The sequence below is a fragment of the Neodiprion pinetum genome, chromosome 6, assembly GCF_021155775.2.
Source record: "Neodiprion pinetum isolate iyNeoPine1 chromosome 6, iyNeoPine1.2, whole genome shotgun sequence".
Taxonomy (NCBI): Eukaryota; Metazoa; Arthropoda; class Insecta; order Hymenoptera; family Diprionidae; genus Neodiprion; species Neodiprion pinetum.
The window spans coordinates 6,556,040-6,571,769 of NC_060237.1; the positions used below are offsets into that span (position 1 = coordinate 6,556,040).

Below are 15,730 nucleotides of genomic sequence, written 5' to 3' on the forward strand. Positions count from 1 at the left end.
CGGATCGCCAACACGGCTTCTTATGGCCCCAAGCTCATTAACCTACAGAGTACTGGTCATGAAAACTTTGCCAAAGGATTACCTTCTTTGAATTCTTCCGTTAACGGTTCGCTATAATATAAACCGGCCTTAACGCCTTGTCTTTTTTGTTTGCATTCTGTCTTGACAGTTACAGTTGAGGCATTAACCATTTGAAAATAGTTGTAAGCGATCACATCGCCAGCGGGCAGAGCGTGTTCTTGAGTATTTTATGTTACTTTTTGGTCTGATATTTATTATTTATTTATAACGTCAGTGGTGTGTAAGATTCGCAAGTAACCTATTCACCGCGACGAGCGCCTAAATTCCGTTGTAAGGATACTCGGATTACAAGGTAGGTCCATTTCCCGTTTGATGAATCACTAGGGAGCGAAATTTGTTGCTCCTTAACGGTCGTTTCTATCATACCAAATAGGGAATCAACCTTCGACGTTTCCTTACCATGCAATTTCACCTTTCAAGGAATTATAACTATTGATTTTCTTTTAGCACAAACCTCATGACCAAATCAGGTTACACAATTATCACATCATTAACGCAAACATGTTCTACAATACCTTAAAGATTGAAACGTGATTAAGGATAGGTTGTTTCATAATCCTTGTGTATTTTATCTTCATCAAAGACTCAATTGTGCAGAAAAAAAAAAACTAGTATCAACATTCAGTTGCCTCTGTTTACATATTGTCAGAATTAACATGCATAGAATTTATTTGCAAACATCACCCATGGTTTTCTTAGAATGAGGAAATTTCTTATAATTTCAGCTAATATCAATTGAGAAAAAAGTATGTTAAAATCCCACAGTATAAATTGATTTTAAAACTCTCCTTGCTTTTATTTTATTGCGTTATAGAAACGTTAAAATGGAAGAAGATACCGAATACACTAAATTGCCAGTCGAAGATCGCTGTGTGCATAAGGTATAAAAATGTATTTAGATTTAAAAAATTTTATCTTTGCATTTACTTAGTACTCAATACCTGAACAATGTTCTCTAGTTATGGAAAGCCAGATTGCACGGATATGAAGAATGCGCCAAAATATTCAGGCGCATTGACGATGAAAAATCACCCGAATGGAATAAATTTCTTGGACTTGTAAAAAAATTCGTTACGGACAGCAACGCTGTAGCCCAAGAGAAAGGATTGGAGGCGGTACTCGCCTATGTTGAAAATGCTGCAGCAGCTGGAAAGTAAGAAAATCTATAATTAACAAATAAGTTTTATAATGGTTAGTGTTTAGTTAATTTGATAATACAATTTCCTACTTAATTCATCGCCCTTGACATAATTCATTGCACTATCAGGACTGTTGGAGAAGTAATGAGTGGTATAGTTTCCAAATGTATCGCAGCGCCTAAAACAAAGACTAAAGAATTGGCTGTTCAGATAACTCTCATGTACGTAGAGATAGAAAAACATGAAGCTGTCCAAGAAGAGTTACTAAAGGGTACGGAAGCAAAAAATCCAAAAATCGTTGCAGCATGTATAGCTACATTGACGCTTGCCCTGAGGTATGCCGTTACATTGTAAATTAATGAAATCATTCAAAAATATATTTATCGCAACTTCTAAATAATTGATTGGTTTGCATTTTTTCTACAGAGAGTTCGGGCCCAAAGTTATAAGTGTGAAGCCTCTTGTTAAGAAGATGCCAAGCTTTTTGGAAGACAGAGATAAGTCTGTAAGAGAAGAGGGAAAGACAATGGTAGTAGAAATCTACAGGTGAATTTTATTTATCAGGCTTTCCTTGAAAATCGACGATTAGTCCTACCTTTGGTGTCTCCCAGTTTTTAGCTTGTACTCCGTACTTTGCAATGTTCCAAGTCGATGACATAACCTTTTCTTGATTCAGGTGGATCGGAGCACCTTTAAAACAACAGCTTAATACTTTGAAGCAGGTACAGATAACTGAACTGGAAACAGAGTTCAACAATCTTAAAGGTGAAAAAGTTGTACCTATTCGTTATCTCAAATCACAGAAACCAAAAGTAACCTGTGTCATAGACTCGGGTGCTGGAGATGTAGAAGGTCAGTTGAATCGCAGCTCTAAGAATAATTAATTTCATAATATATTATAAACATTTTTGCCAGTGTGAGAAAGCAAAACTTATCAAGTATCTTGATAAAGTTTCCAAAAGTATCGTATAGATGAAATAAATAAAATAACATTTAAGGCGATGAAGAAGAAGAGGATGATGCAGTGGCGCCAGACATTGATCCTTATGAACTTTTGGACCCTGTCGATATTCTTTCAAAACTTCCTAAAGATTTCTTTGAAAAAGTTGAGGCTAAGAAGTGGCAGGAACGAAAGGAGGCTGTAGAGGCCTTAGAAGCTCTTTGCAGGAATCCGAAGCTCGAGAGTGGCGATTACGGAGATGTCGTCCGAGCTTTGAAAAAGGTAAATATTGTATTTGCAAATATTTTGTAAAATTTATTTTCGCACATAAGGAATCAGAGCCTTTACAGAGAATAAAAGCTATTTCGTCTAACTCACTGATTCGTTTTCTTTTCCCTTGCAGATTATAAGCAAGGATTCAAATGTGTTGGTCGTGGCACTGGCAGGAAAATGTATGGCTGGACTAGCTAGTGGTTTAAAGAAACGGTTTCAACCTTATGCCTTGGCTTGTTTACCTGCCATACTGGAGAAATTTCGCGAAAAGAAACAAAACGTCGTTCAAGCTCTGAGAGATGCTGCAGACGCAATATTTCTTAGCGTAAGCTTGAATACAAATTAAAACATTCTAAGTTTTTCAGCAAGGTAACAATTATTTGCTTTACAGACGACCATTGAAGCTATTATGGAAGATTCTTTAGCTGCACTGGAAAATAAAAATCCTTCTGTCAAGGCAGAGACAGCTGCTTTCCTGGCACGGTGTTTTGCCCAGACTCCACCACCAAGCTTGAATAAGAAACTGCTAAAAGCATATACTGGAATGCTTATCAAGACTTTGAATGAGCCAGGTACAGATTTAAAGAGAATTTGAATATTTAGAGAAACAAGAGATTTCACACAAAATGCTTCCTTTCGTCTTACAGATCCGACTGTGAGAGATAATTCAGCTGAAGCTATTGGTACAGCCTCGAAGTTAGTTGGTGAAAAAGCAATATCACCGTTCATAGCTGACTTAGATAACCTCAAGATGGCAAAGGTCTGAAAAAACTAAAAGAGCAAATTTTTTTTTCCAACAGAGTATAAAGAAGTATCACTTATTTAAAAATTGGTGTTGGCTGTTTTTCAGATCAAGGAATGCTCTGAGAAAGCAGTGATAGTTGTGAAATTACCAAATGTTCGAAAGGCAGCTGGCGATAGACCAAATACGGCTCCTGCAAAAATAGAGTCACCTTCAAAATCAAAAGAAAATGATAATCCAGTTAAGTCTAAAAAGCCAAATGCTACCGCTAAGAAGCCTACCAGCAAGAAAACAACCACTTCGTCCATGACAAATTTAGGTATGTTGGCCTGAACTTCTAGGTGGTTGAACCTGTTGGTCCATCAGCTGCCGTCAATTTATTTCAATCACCATTGAATTATTTATGCGTTCATTTCACTAGCTTCGAAGAAATCATCTGCGGCAAAAGTACAAGTTGAGAAAAATTTGACTAATGAAGAGATTGATGACTTGGCAGCACAAATTTTACCTGCTGAAGTACTCTCTGGACTTACAGACAGTATTTGGAAGACCCGTTTGGCTGCTGTTGAACAATTAATTCAGGTAATTTTGAGATTTAATTTAAATTTGATATTAATAAAAAGTAGCAACTTTCAAGTTGATACCGAGTACTTTTTTTTAACTCTATTTACTAGATTGTCAAAGAAATGGAGACCGCTGATGTTTCCACACAAGTTATTGTCCGCACTTTGGCTAAAAAGCCTGGCCTTAAGGATACTAACTTCCAAGTTCTGAAGCTTCGGTTAGAAACAGTAAAAATGCTGGCAGAAAATTATAATTTCTCAAGGTATAGCATTCTGTGCAATGATGTTTGACTTTTGCTTAAAAAATTCGTACTTTCTATTTCATAGTCTATGATCTATTCTTTCAGCACTGTGGCTGAGTATTGTGTTATAGATGTAACTGAGAAATTGGGTGATGCTAAGAACAGTATCGCAGCAGGTGAAACTTTAATTGCAATCGCGGAAGCTACGAGTTTAGAATCAGTGGCTAATGAGGTAATGGGATTTGCTTTTAATCAGAAAAATCCAAAAGTGCAGCAGGAAACTCTACTGTGGCTTGCCAAAGCTGTTGAAGAGTTTGGCCTTGTGTAAGTTTGTTTTTTCACTCCCATTCCTGAATGAAAATCTACAAATGATTTATTTCCGTAATTCTGACAACTTTCAAATTTTCAGAATCAATCTCAAGGCTTTAATGGAGAATATTAAAAAGGCAGTTACTGCTACAAATCCGAGTGTGCGCACTGCTGCTATTTCGCTCCTTGGTACACTGTATGTCTATGTAGGAAAACCACTTCTCATGTTTTTTGAAAACGAAAAACCAGCTCTGAAACAGCAAATTGATCAGGAATGTGAAAAGGTAACTTTTAAAGTTACTTTGGCTTTTTGAGGTCCACGAATGAAAAAAGTCTGTAGAAAAATTGAACGTGATCTAATTACTTTAGCGTATTGGAGAATCGCCTCCAATTCCAACACGTGGTAGCAAAGGCAAGAAGAATAAAGTTGACGAAGATGACGATGGTGATATAGAAGAAAAGGAATCAGTGCCTCAAGTGGATATATCTGATCTCATTCCCAGAGTTGATATTAGCAGTCAATTAACAGAAAGTCTGCTCAATGAGCTTGCCGATAAAAATTGGAAGGTGCGTTTGTTGAATGTTTTCTGAATCATAATCCTGAATAGCGTTCATATTGTTCATACACTCAAGAAATAGAAATGTCTAAAATTTTTCTTGCTTGAAGATAAATAAAAAAAATTTTAGGTACGCAATGAAGGGCTTCAGAAAATAAATACGTTACTGACAGAGGCAAGGTCCATAAAAGGATCAATTGGCGAACTTCCCCAGGGACTAGCTTTGAGATTAGTGGACAGTAATAGCAAAATAGCACAATCTACATTAGGCGTTTGTCAAACTTTAGCAACAGCTATAGGATCGCCAGCTAAACAGCATATACGAACGTTGTTCCCTGGGTTTCTGCAGTGTTTGGGCGATTCTAAGGTAAATTTACTGTCATTTACATACTGCATTAGCTCTACGGTATTTCTAAATACGACTTTTATTGAAGTTCGACTTGCCGTGATTTTTTTGAATAACTGCAGACATGGATTCGGACAGCTGCAATTGCTTGCATGAACACATGGGGAGACCAGTGCGGATACAAGGAATTTTTCGACGGAGAAATGATTGGAGATGCTTTGAAGTCTGGATCTCCAACTCTTAGATCTGAGCTTTGGAACTGGCTTGCTCAGAAACTACCACTGAGTATGTTTTCACAGTAATGAATCAATGAATCTTTATTTTGTTGTATATTGAATGTATATATATATATATATTTTCTTCCTAGTTACTGTAAAACAGATCCCAAAGGAAGAGCTTACAGTTTGTTTACCGTATTTATTCAGTAATTTAGAAGATCGTAATTCTGACGTTAGGAAAAATGCCCAAGAAGCAGTTCTGGGCTACATGATTCATCTTTCATATGATACTATGGCGCGCGCTTCAGAGAAACTGAAGGTAAAATTTTGTATATCATTATGTCAAATACCCCATAATTCTATATTGTGATTTAAACTATTTCAGCCTGGCTCAAAATCTGTCGTTCTCGCAGCTTTAGAAAAAGCACGACCTAATTTACCTGTGAAACCACTTCCGAAAAAACAAGCCCCAGAAAATACATCACAGCCAAAAACAGTTAAAAGCGGTGGAGCAGTCAAAGCAGGCAAAACTGCCATCAAAACTAAGGTAGCTACATATCTAGAAGAAAACCTGAGTCGTGACCAAAAATATAAATTCTAATTATAGTCCACCGTCATTTGATTGAATAATGTAACCATTGTCATTTTGTATTAGGCTGGAAATGGATCTAAGCCTAACAGTGCTCGCAAGAAGGATGACGATGCGGACACTAGTCCATTGTTAGCTACAAATAACTTGAAACATCAAAGAGTCATTGATGAACAAAAGATGAAAGTGTTGAAGTGGAATTTTACAACACCGCGAGAAGAATTTGTGGAATTACTCAAAGAATTAATGACAACTGCAAACGTGAATAAAACATTGATGTCAAACATGTTCCATTCTGATTTTCGGTATCATCTAAAAGCTATAGAATCTCTAACGGAGGTAACTTTAAAACTGAGCAGAATTTCACCGTTCAATATTTTTACGTGTATCGTAACTTTCAACATTTTTTATTTTTCCTAGGATTTGGCCGATAATAGCAAAGCTTTAGTCTGTAATTTAGACCTGATTCTCAAGTGGTTGACATTGAGATTCTTTGACACAAATCCTTCTGTACTATTGAAAGGTTTGGACTACCTCCAAACAGTTTTTAATATACTTATTGAGGACCAATATCATATGCTTGAGAATGAAGCTGCGTCTTTTATCCCGTATCTTCTGACCAAGGTAATTGAACAGTTTACAAGAGAATTGACAAGTTTGAAACATCATGCATCAAATATTTCTATCGAATGATAACATATTAACAGATAGGCGACTCAAAGGATACTGTACGGAATGGCGTTCGTGCTTTATTTAAACAAATTGCTTTAGTATTCCCAGTGAGCAAATTATTTTCTTATGTTATGGAGGGTATCAAGTCCAAGAATGCTCGCCAAAGAACAGGTATGCATTTAAGTCAGTTTATCCCAATTTCTGCATGTTGTTAATTGTAAAAAATTAATTTCGGCTATTCCTTTCTCCAGAATGCCTTGATCAATTAGGTTCACTAATTGAAAACTATGGAGTATCTGTATGCCAACCCAATGCATCTGTAGCTTTGAAGGAAGTTGCCAAACAAATCGCCGACAGGGACAATTCTGTGCGTAATGCAGCACTCAATTGCATCGTGCAGGCATACTTCCTTGAGGGAGAAAGAGTCTATAAACTTATTGGACAGGTGAAATTAATTAACATCTAATTCCTACTTTAACAAATAATATTTCATCCCAAATGTACAAATACTTACATGTGCTCGCACGACAATAGATTTCCGAAAAGGATCAATCGTTGTTAGATGAGCGTATCAAGAGAGCCGCAAAGAATCGTCCGACAAAATCTGCTTCTTCAGCTAGAATTGTCGTCCCCCCTACCGCCGTCACCAACCATGTGTCAGATGACGGTGAACCCGATTTTGATGAAGAAGATGAGGAACCATTTGAACAGGAGCCAGAGCCAGTGCACGATCCGTAAGTTACTCTACGAAATCTTTTTTTTCCCTTCAACTGTCAAGTAATGCGAAACCTTTATCTTATGCAATATATTCTCCATTTACATTTTGCTATTTGCTGTCTACATGTAATGTTCCAGCTTACTTACAATTAGAATAGAGGAAATTAATTACACATTAATCTTCTTTCTTAGTATTATAATATAATATTTAAATGTATATTATGTAGCAGTTGAACATTTTTGTAAATAAGAATTGTATGCGATGAAATTTTCTTATTTAACATATCTGACCTTTCTTTCACATCGTTAACATCATCATAAACTCTGATTATTTGAAAGCTTGATAAGTATTTTTGCCAAATTTGCATTCATCGCTGATTATTCATCATTATAAACTACTCATCAAGTTGTCTGATTGCATGCGCTTGCTTTTCTAATGGCTCTACAGAAGCAACGATCAGAAAAAACCAATGGTAAAGGAAGCGAGTTGTGAGGTCATCGAAGGCATTCCGCAAGTTGATTTAGTTGAGCCAGTGCAAGGGGATGAACCTTGCGAAAAACATGAACTTCAGGGAATACAATCTTCACAAAATCATCAGCCCGATAATTTGCATCATGATAATGTTGAAACGTTTGTCTTTCTCATCATTTTTTTACGTGTGTTTCTACCTTTTGGGTGCTTTGCCAAACAGGTTATAGATACTAACATGTAGCTTTGTGACAAACTCAAATCACTAAGTTCGACTTTTTTTTGCTCACAAATTAATTTGCGGACGAAAGGACAGTTTCATCTTGCTCGCAAAATTAATTTTATCATATTGATCTTGAATGAATCCGTAAGTATGTTTGAATGAAATGTAGGTTTGGAAAATACTTACAATTTTGTACAAGCTTAATTAAGGTGTGTTGGTTGTATCAGTGTATTGTTGTGTTTAATTTTGACAGAAAAATGTCAAACGTGTTACGTACATGTCCGTATATTTGTTAATTATATGTTCTTTGAAACTCCTTGCACGTTACCATCTCAAAACTATCTGACAATGCATTATGTTTTTCCTGTACATCTCATTCTCCTGAGCTCACTAACTGCGACCAATGTGTGGGGTTTTATTTCGTAAGGAATCCCTAATCTGATTTGTTTATAGTGAATGAATGATCAGTTCATAGACGTGAACTTTGGATCTTCCTTATACACCTATTGGTACAATTTACGTATTGCTAATCTCTTTTGTTCCGAGTATTTCGCTTATAGGTAACATCTGGAGTACAATTATCTATTATAGATGTAGAGTTGTTGGTATTGAGTTATGTCTCCTCAGACGGAAACGTACATTTTTTTTTATCACACAATATACAATTTATTCCAGAGTCCCAGCGCAACAGATACGTCCTAAAGTTTCTGGACCATTTGGCCTTGATTTGGAATGGTTAGAAAAAATTGAGTCAAGTGCTCCAGTAAAAGTTCGTAATCCAAAACTTATAGAACTTAGTCTCTCAGACCTAAATGAACCAGTGAAGTTGTTGAATCCTACAGCAACACAGTGAGTGTTCAAACTTGGATAATTTACTTTGCTATCATTATTTGACTTTTAGGTACTGAATTATTGGGATAATTTTCAGAATAATTCCCATTTCCCCACCAAAACTGTTGGTGCCAAAATCTGCAGTTCTGTCCTCGTTAACATCGCAGATTGAAAAAGATGATACTTTGGATCGTGAAATATTAGCAATGGCTAGTAATGATCTTCAGGTTGCGTTCCAGGCACTGAGCAAAGTGGATGGTGTTAGTGTCTGACCCTTAATTGATTTTATACTTCATATTCTGCGATCTGCATACTGAATAGAATGAATGAACAATTTGTTTTGCAGATATTAAAATCACACCAGGCTAATTTGCTTCAAACAAAGGAAGATAAGTTTATTGGTGCTGCAAATATGCAGTTAAAAATTCTGCAAAATTATCCCTTGCATTCGGGAATTCCGGATGTATCAAAATGTTTCAGAAATACTTTTATGGTGATACTTTCGGTAAGAATTTGTTATATGTCTAGTAAATTATTGCAAATTTTATTCTAATCATTTATCATTATCATTATTATTTTATACAGTTTTACAACTCCGGTATTCTTGGCAAAAATGTGTCCGCACTACAATTGAAAGAGCTTGTGGACCAACTGATCAGTTTACTTGCAGAAAATAAATTAGATCAGTTAAATGATGTTGATGCTTATAATCGTGTGATCAATACCATTGTTGTCAAAGTGATAGATTGTTCAAATCACACAACAATTATTTGGTGAGTTATAATAATTTCTACCCAATATTAACACTGAATAATGCGATCTTTATCGTGTAACAATATGAAACATCATTCCAGTGTTCTGATAAAACTACTTCACGGTTGTGCACAATCTAATGCACTTCCAAAATACGAAGAATTGGTAATGAAGTGTTTATGGAAAATAGTTAAGATTATGCCAAGCTGGGCTGCAGATTTAGATTACGATCCAATTCTTCGAGAAGTACACTATTTCCTGAAAGTAAGTAATCCCCACATAACAATAAGATTTTAGTACACCAAATTTACGTTACTTCTGATTCGTGCTGTTTAATTTTGCCGTTAAATGCAACTTACGATTTGTTCAATTTAAAGGATTATCCAACCACGTGGTGGAAGAAGAGAAGATCCGATACTGCCCTGCGCACGGTTAAAACAGTACTTCATAGCATGACCCGAGTAAAAGGAAATGCCATTTTAAATCACATGAGCTTAATAACCAACAAAGACGAGTCGGAATTGTATTCTTACCTTATAAGGCTTGTTGCGGTGAGTTGATACAATGTGTTGGAAATTGCTTGTTGCACTATGAGTTTACTGCGAACAAAAATATTTATCTCAAAAAATTATTTTCAGACACTGAAACCAGATGACACTAATACACAGTCGCGAGCGTCATCAAAGTCTGCTACCGTTGGTAGAACACAAAAGCACTTGTCTAAATTAACACATCAGCAGTTGTCTGAAATATTTAAAAAAATTGGATCAAAACATCATACACAAGAGGTAGACATGAAAAGATGATTACTTACAATATTGACGTTTAACAGTTGCTTGAAAATTGATGTACTCAATACACAAATGCCAATTTTCCTTAGGGGCTTGCACAACTGTATGATTTTAAACTGCAGTATCCGGAGGCGGATATTTATGTGCAACCATTCCTACTTAAATCTCATCAGTTTTTCCAAGACTACATCGAACAGGGGTTGCGAGATATTGACCAAGCAAGAAAAAGTCAAACCCCTATTTTACAGACAAATAATCAATATGCCACAGGTATTTCTGGTAATTTCAATATATGAATTATGCAGAAAAATTACGTAAAAATCAGTTTATTGCTTAAGGCGATCAGTGGTGGAATATTAACTTTTTCCAGATATTTCTGGAGTTCCTAGATCTCTTGCAGAAGAAAAAACTATGATGGATCCTATGTCCAGGCTTGAGAGATTACGGAATCTAGAGGCCCAGTGTAAACCGCCACCGGATCAATCAAACCAAACATGAGAAAACTCTCTGTATACTTCAGTAATATTTTAGGTAAGCCTTAGAGGATAATGCGGCGGCATATTCAACACTTACAAGTTTACTTAAGATTTTACATTCTGTACATGGAATTTTACCGATTGTCATACAATTTGAAACGTGAAAACCAAATGTTTGAGGGAAAGTTACGTACATTAATAAACTTAAATATTTTATGTGTAAAAAATCTCTTTCAGCGTTGCAGTGCTTAAGTAACTGGATTACAAAGTATAGCAAACAGTCTATAATCACGTACCTAACATTATAACCTCGACGTCCAATGCGAGATTAACAGTAGCTGTTTTGATCTATTTCCTCAGTAGTTGTGTATAGTTGACACTACTATAAATGATGTATTGTTGATGTGTTATGATATTAATGGTATTTATGAGTAAATTACAGAAGCAATTAAAAGTATATACGTGAAAAGGTAGTTGGTGATTTGAGACTGATTTTGTAACTGATTTAAAATTATGTTATTTTCCTAATAAATCATTTGGCTTTTAATTTACATACATATATCATTTTGAAGTCACGCAAAATTTGAACGCCACATTTTTATTCATTATTTGGGTGGTGCAAAATTATAAATCACTCATTTAACATAAAGATACTTTTACATCACGCACGGTAAGTGGAAATTAATGAATCTCAAAGGTAGATCAATTTATTTATGTACATTGTGCCTATGAAATCTGGTGCAGTATTATTATAAGTCATAGTTGAGTATCTTACCAGAACTCTGAAAGCAATATATATTCCACTCACTGATGACGATTACTAGAAATATTTATTTCGTTGGTTGAGTTTACAGTAAAAATAAATCATTAATACTTTGTTCATTTTAGTTAGAAAAATATAATACATATAAAGTAAAATGATACAAATAGGAAGAAAAATAGATCCAATCTGTTATGCTATTGATAAAACTTTACACAATAAGTCTAAAATTTATAGAACAGCATTGACAGCAATGGAATCAATACCGACGACACCTTTATTATTAGTTACACAAAATCATATCTTTTCACTGGAGCAACGTTGGTGAGTAAAAATATAAATCATTCTAGAGTATTAACTCCATTCACAGTAGTGTTGCGTTTTATACTTGCGCACCCAAGTATATATCATCGTGGATTCACGTTTGGCGTAAAAATGCTATGCAGTATGTATTATCTTCACCAGAATGGAATATTCGTGTAGAAAAATGATTTTATCTGCAGTCCTTATGACTAAAAAATAATCACAGTGCTCTCTAAATAACGGCTCGTAGTGATAGGATCAGGTAACGCTTTGCTCTCTAGAAAGGCATGTATGTACATACACTTTAGTGTATAATTAAAAAATACTAAAAATACGATGTGACAACGGTTAGTAAAAATGGCAACAATTTTACTGTATAGATGGGATGTTTAACACTATTTCATACTGTGTTTAACGTCATAAACACATAACATTATCATAAATTATTAATAGGCTGCATTCTTTCAATTAAGTCTTCTAATGCCTACACATCTTCCGTTGGATTAACAAATAATGCGGTTATCGCGAACAGCAGAAATACTACACCTCCGATAATTGTAACTGAAAATAATATAGACAGTCAACAGATCAGATTTTTAACTGCTGAAATGGAATGTTATTCAACTGGTTTTCACAAATTTACATTGGACACATAATTGAATAAAGTAAACGCGGATGTCGTGAAGATGCATGATCATAGAACGTTTTTGATATTATACCTGTTCGAACTGATATTTTTTGTGCTATCATACGCCCACCAAGGACAGCCAATCCTGTGCAAAATGCATGTCCTAAAATTCCACCTAATGTGACACCGTAAACATCCTAAAAAAACAATATGTTTTTTCATGAAACAAAGTTCTGTTTATGAGAATGGTTGCATAATTTCTCATATTACAACTCAATAATAATGTAAGTAACAACAAATAATGTAGTTCACCTCTCGAGCTGCAAGGATGATTGTAGTGAGTTGCGAACGATCTCCCCATTCCGCAACAAATGTGAGAGTGAAAGCTTGTATGAAAATTCTCGAGATTAGTAACCATACGCTGTTCGATTTTGTTGTTTTCCTAATTACTCCAGTTTCTGGATCCTGGACGATACTAGTACTGGCTTCTTTTTCATACTGAAATCAATTCCCAAGTACTCCTGCTTATTTACAATAAAGATTTAATGAGAAGAGCTACGAATTAGTAGGTAGCCATCTGATCTGAAGACAGTAATACTTAGTTCAAATACTGCATCACATACTTCATCCTCTCTTTTCCGTAAGTCTAACTGCACCTCTTCCAGTTCTTCTTGACCTTCGTTTGGCGACATGTAGTAACCATCGCGTAGCATCTTTAGACCAAACAGTGCGAAAAGAGCGGTAGAAATGTAGTAGGTATAGGCTCGTGGAATTATGGTTGCGGCATAACCGAATACAACTGTGGAGAAAATTTTTTATTGAGAAAGTTCTGCTCATGCTTATACTCTAAAAGCGCACTATATAGTTATTAAAAAATACCTAGCATCTTATGAATCTTTTCTCACTGTTTTCAAAAGATACATGTGATGTTTAAAGTTTATATGACTAGTTATATACTTTGAGACAATAACTGGTAGAATCATAAAGAGGCAAAGAATGGGAAATAAATTTTTTCAACTGTACCAGATAGAACAGTCATCAAAGCGAGGGCACTTATAGCACCGGAAAAAACAGTAAGTCGTGGATGTCGCATAGCCATGATAGCTGCAATGAAGAAAGTTTTGTCCCCAAGTTCAGAGACAACGATGACAGAGAGCGAGGCAACAAAGGCATGTAACAGACCTAAGTTGCCTTTAGGCTGAGTCGACGTTGTGTCAGCGGAATTCTGTAAATAATCATAGACAACAATTTTGGGGTGGATGAGAAAAGAACAGGTTTTCGACTCAGAAATACACTTACCATTGAAGAGCTTGCAAAAGTCTGGCCCACATCTTCGAAGGGCGATTTTTCGGCAAAAACAACGGAGGTTAGGTATGAAATAAATATGCCAAGTGAAATGACATTTCGGCGTCCAATATTGGGGTACATTTTGTATTGTTGTAGCTCTATAACCTGGGGCTGTTAAGTGTGGAAAGATTAGAGAAAATGTGAGATAACTGTCCCATCGATAACGCAGAATAATCACAGCCCTGTTGCTCATTCACTTTATATACGTACATATATACGTGGATCCGTAGATTTAAAACGTGGCGTGCAAACAATTCACACCGACATAAAGATCGATGTGGTTACACGACGAATACATGTGATATTTCAATACAATAGTTTAAAACTCCATTCGCACGCTCTCTTTATTCACGTAAAAATCACGTGACATTTATCGTGAATTTACAACAGTCCATAATTGTAAGAATCGTGGTAAAAACTACTATACGGCTAGTTTTTTTCAGAGTTAATCAATCGTAGATTGTGTACCAGTGCAAATATTGATGGAGATCACACGCACAGTAATTCATGAAAGAGTTCTATAGTAATTCATGAGTATCGCGTTCATATGTATTTTCCTCTTCTTGTTCGTCGTTTTATCAATAGACGGCGTTGCGAGCGATTCTTATTTCTTTAAAACAAGTTTTATTAGAAATGTTCGTAGACGAAAACGCTTCGGGGTTCAATCTCAGACCTGTCCAAAATCAAAATCCTAAAAACCGATGAAATTACAGATATTGAGTCGTGCGTTCTCCGCTTATCAGACCCAAATGTTGTAGGTCCCCTGCACTTCGTCGATCCCAATGCCTGTTATTGTACAATTGAAAGGTTCATAGGTAACTGGTATTTGAAATGCAAAATTATCATGTTCTATTCATTCATATCGATAATTGGCGAGTGATTAAATCAAATCTGTAAAGAATAATGTCAATCGACGGAGAAACTAGGACTATTGTTATTAAAATTGCAAAAATTGATTTACTAATAGAAGGCTGGCGAACGAAAATCTCTGCATAGATGTAAGAAAATCAGCGTTAGGGAGACGATAAGCGCGCATCGATATAATACAGAATTGATAATGAGAGATCAAAGATTATAAGCACAGCCATCAGTTGTTATAAAAAATGTTCTTCGCTGTAGCAAAAAACCTACAACTGGGTATAAAAATTTTTTCACTCCGCTTATATTGGTGAATTCTATGCAGATTTAAATGAGCACAAGGTTGCCACGTTAATTAACTCATTAGCGCAGCGCAAATTGTTGCACTTGTAAGTATGTTTTTAAGAATGAAAGCAAATCAACTATTTCCTAACGTTAACAGACGCTCCCGATAAGACTTTATTATCAATTCACACACGATACAAAATGCGATTGCCGTCGAGTGTTGTATTAACAGGCTTTGGAAGGGAATGTATGTTATACGAACGCATACCGTAATTCCTTATTACTTCATCGTAAGTGTTTTCAGCTGTATACCGTACAAAATTTTGACGATATTACAAGTTTTTTGTAAGCATGCATCAGATTCTTATCACAAGCACTGTATTTCCAAGCTAGGATTTTTTATTCTATTCATGAAAATTTAGTTGAATAAATTTTATCGCATATACGACATCACTTATGTACGTTAGTCAATAGAAATGAATATTTATTAAATATTCGTCAGGTGTGTTGCTCTTCACATTCACACATATATTTACAGAGCCAGGAAGCTTATTTAATACTGCCTTATTTAATGTGCGTTCAACTTTGTTCCTTTGGCAATGCGCGTCACGTGTGACG

The 15,730-nt window shown here is 35.5% G+C and overlaps 2 protein-coding genes across 4 annotated transcripts; one reads left to right on the plus strand and one right to left on the minus strand.

Moving 5' to 3' along the window:
• Positions 1-91: 91 nt before the first annotated feature.
• Positions 92-12,165, plus strand: msps (msps cytoskeleton-associated protein 5). Of its 3 annotated transcripts, none has more exons than XM_046632991.2 (36): positions 92-373; positions 896-962; positions 1,041-1,234; positions 1,349-1,555; positions 1,647-1,766; positions 1,897-2,072; positions 2,219-2,442; positions 2,564-2,758; positions 2,825-3,005; positions 3,081-3,193; positions 3,284-3,494; positions 3,597-3,757; positions 3,850-4,001; positions 4,086-4,304; positions 4,390-4,573; positions 4,659-4,856; positions 4,977-5,213; positions 5,315-5,477; positions 5,560-5,729; positions 5,796-5,957; positions 6,066-6,338; positions 6,420-6,623; positions 6,707-6,842; positions 6,923-7,116; positions 7,206-7,405; positions 7,837-8,019; positions 8,756-8,929; positions 9,009-9,171; positions 9,258-9,416; positions 9,497-9,684; positions 9,766-9,928; positions 10,042-10,215; positions 10,303-10,452; positions 10,545-10,734; positions 10,826-10,986; positions 11,169-12,165. In XM_046632991.2, the coding sequence occupies exons 2-35, from the start codon at positions 906-908 to the stop codon at positions 10,951-10,953; spliced, it is 6,003 nt and encodes a 2,000-aa protein (XP_046488947.1). In that variant the 5' UTR covers positions 92-373; positions 896-905; the 3' UTR covers positions 10,954-10,986; positions 11,169-12,165. The 3 variants fall into 3 exon arrangements, with proteins under 3 accessions (XP_046488947.1, XP_046488948.1, XP_046488950.1); XM_046632992.2 differs by having other exon boundaries at positions 95-373; positions 10,545-10,725; XM_046632994.2 differs by lacking the exon at positions 7,837-8,019 and having other exon boundaries at positions 95-373.
• Positions 9,765-14,989, minus strand: LOC124222239 (putative divalent cation/proton antiporter TMEM165). Its single transcript, XM_046633011.2, has 7 exons — positions 14,180-14,989; positions 13,922-14,080; positions 13,646-13,847; positions 13,246-13,421; positions 12,935-13,120; positions 12,714-12,819; positions 9,765-12,555 (listed from the first exon to the last, which is right to left on the minus strand). The coding sequence occupies exons 2-7, from the start codon at positions 14,048-14,050 to the stop codon at positions 12,479-12,481; spliced, it is 876 nt and encodes a 291-aa protein (XP_046488967.1). The 5' UTR covers positions 14,051-14,080; positions 14,180-14,989; the 3' UTR covers positions 9,765-12,478.
• Between the last annotated feature and the right edge of the window lie 741 nt (positions 14,990-15,730).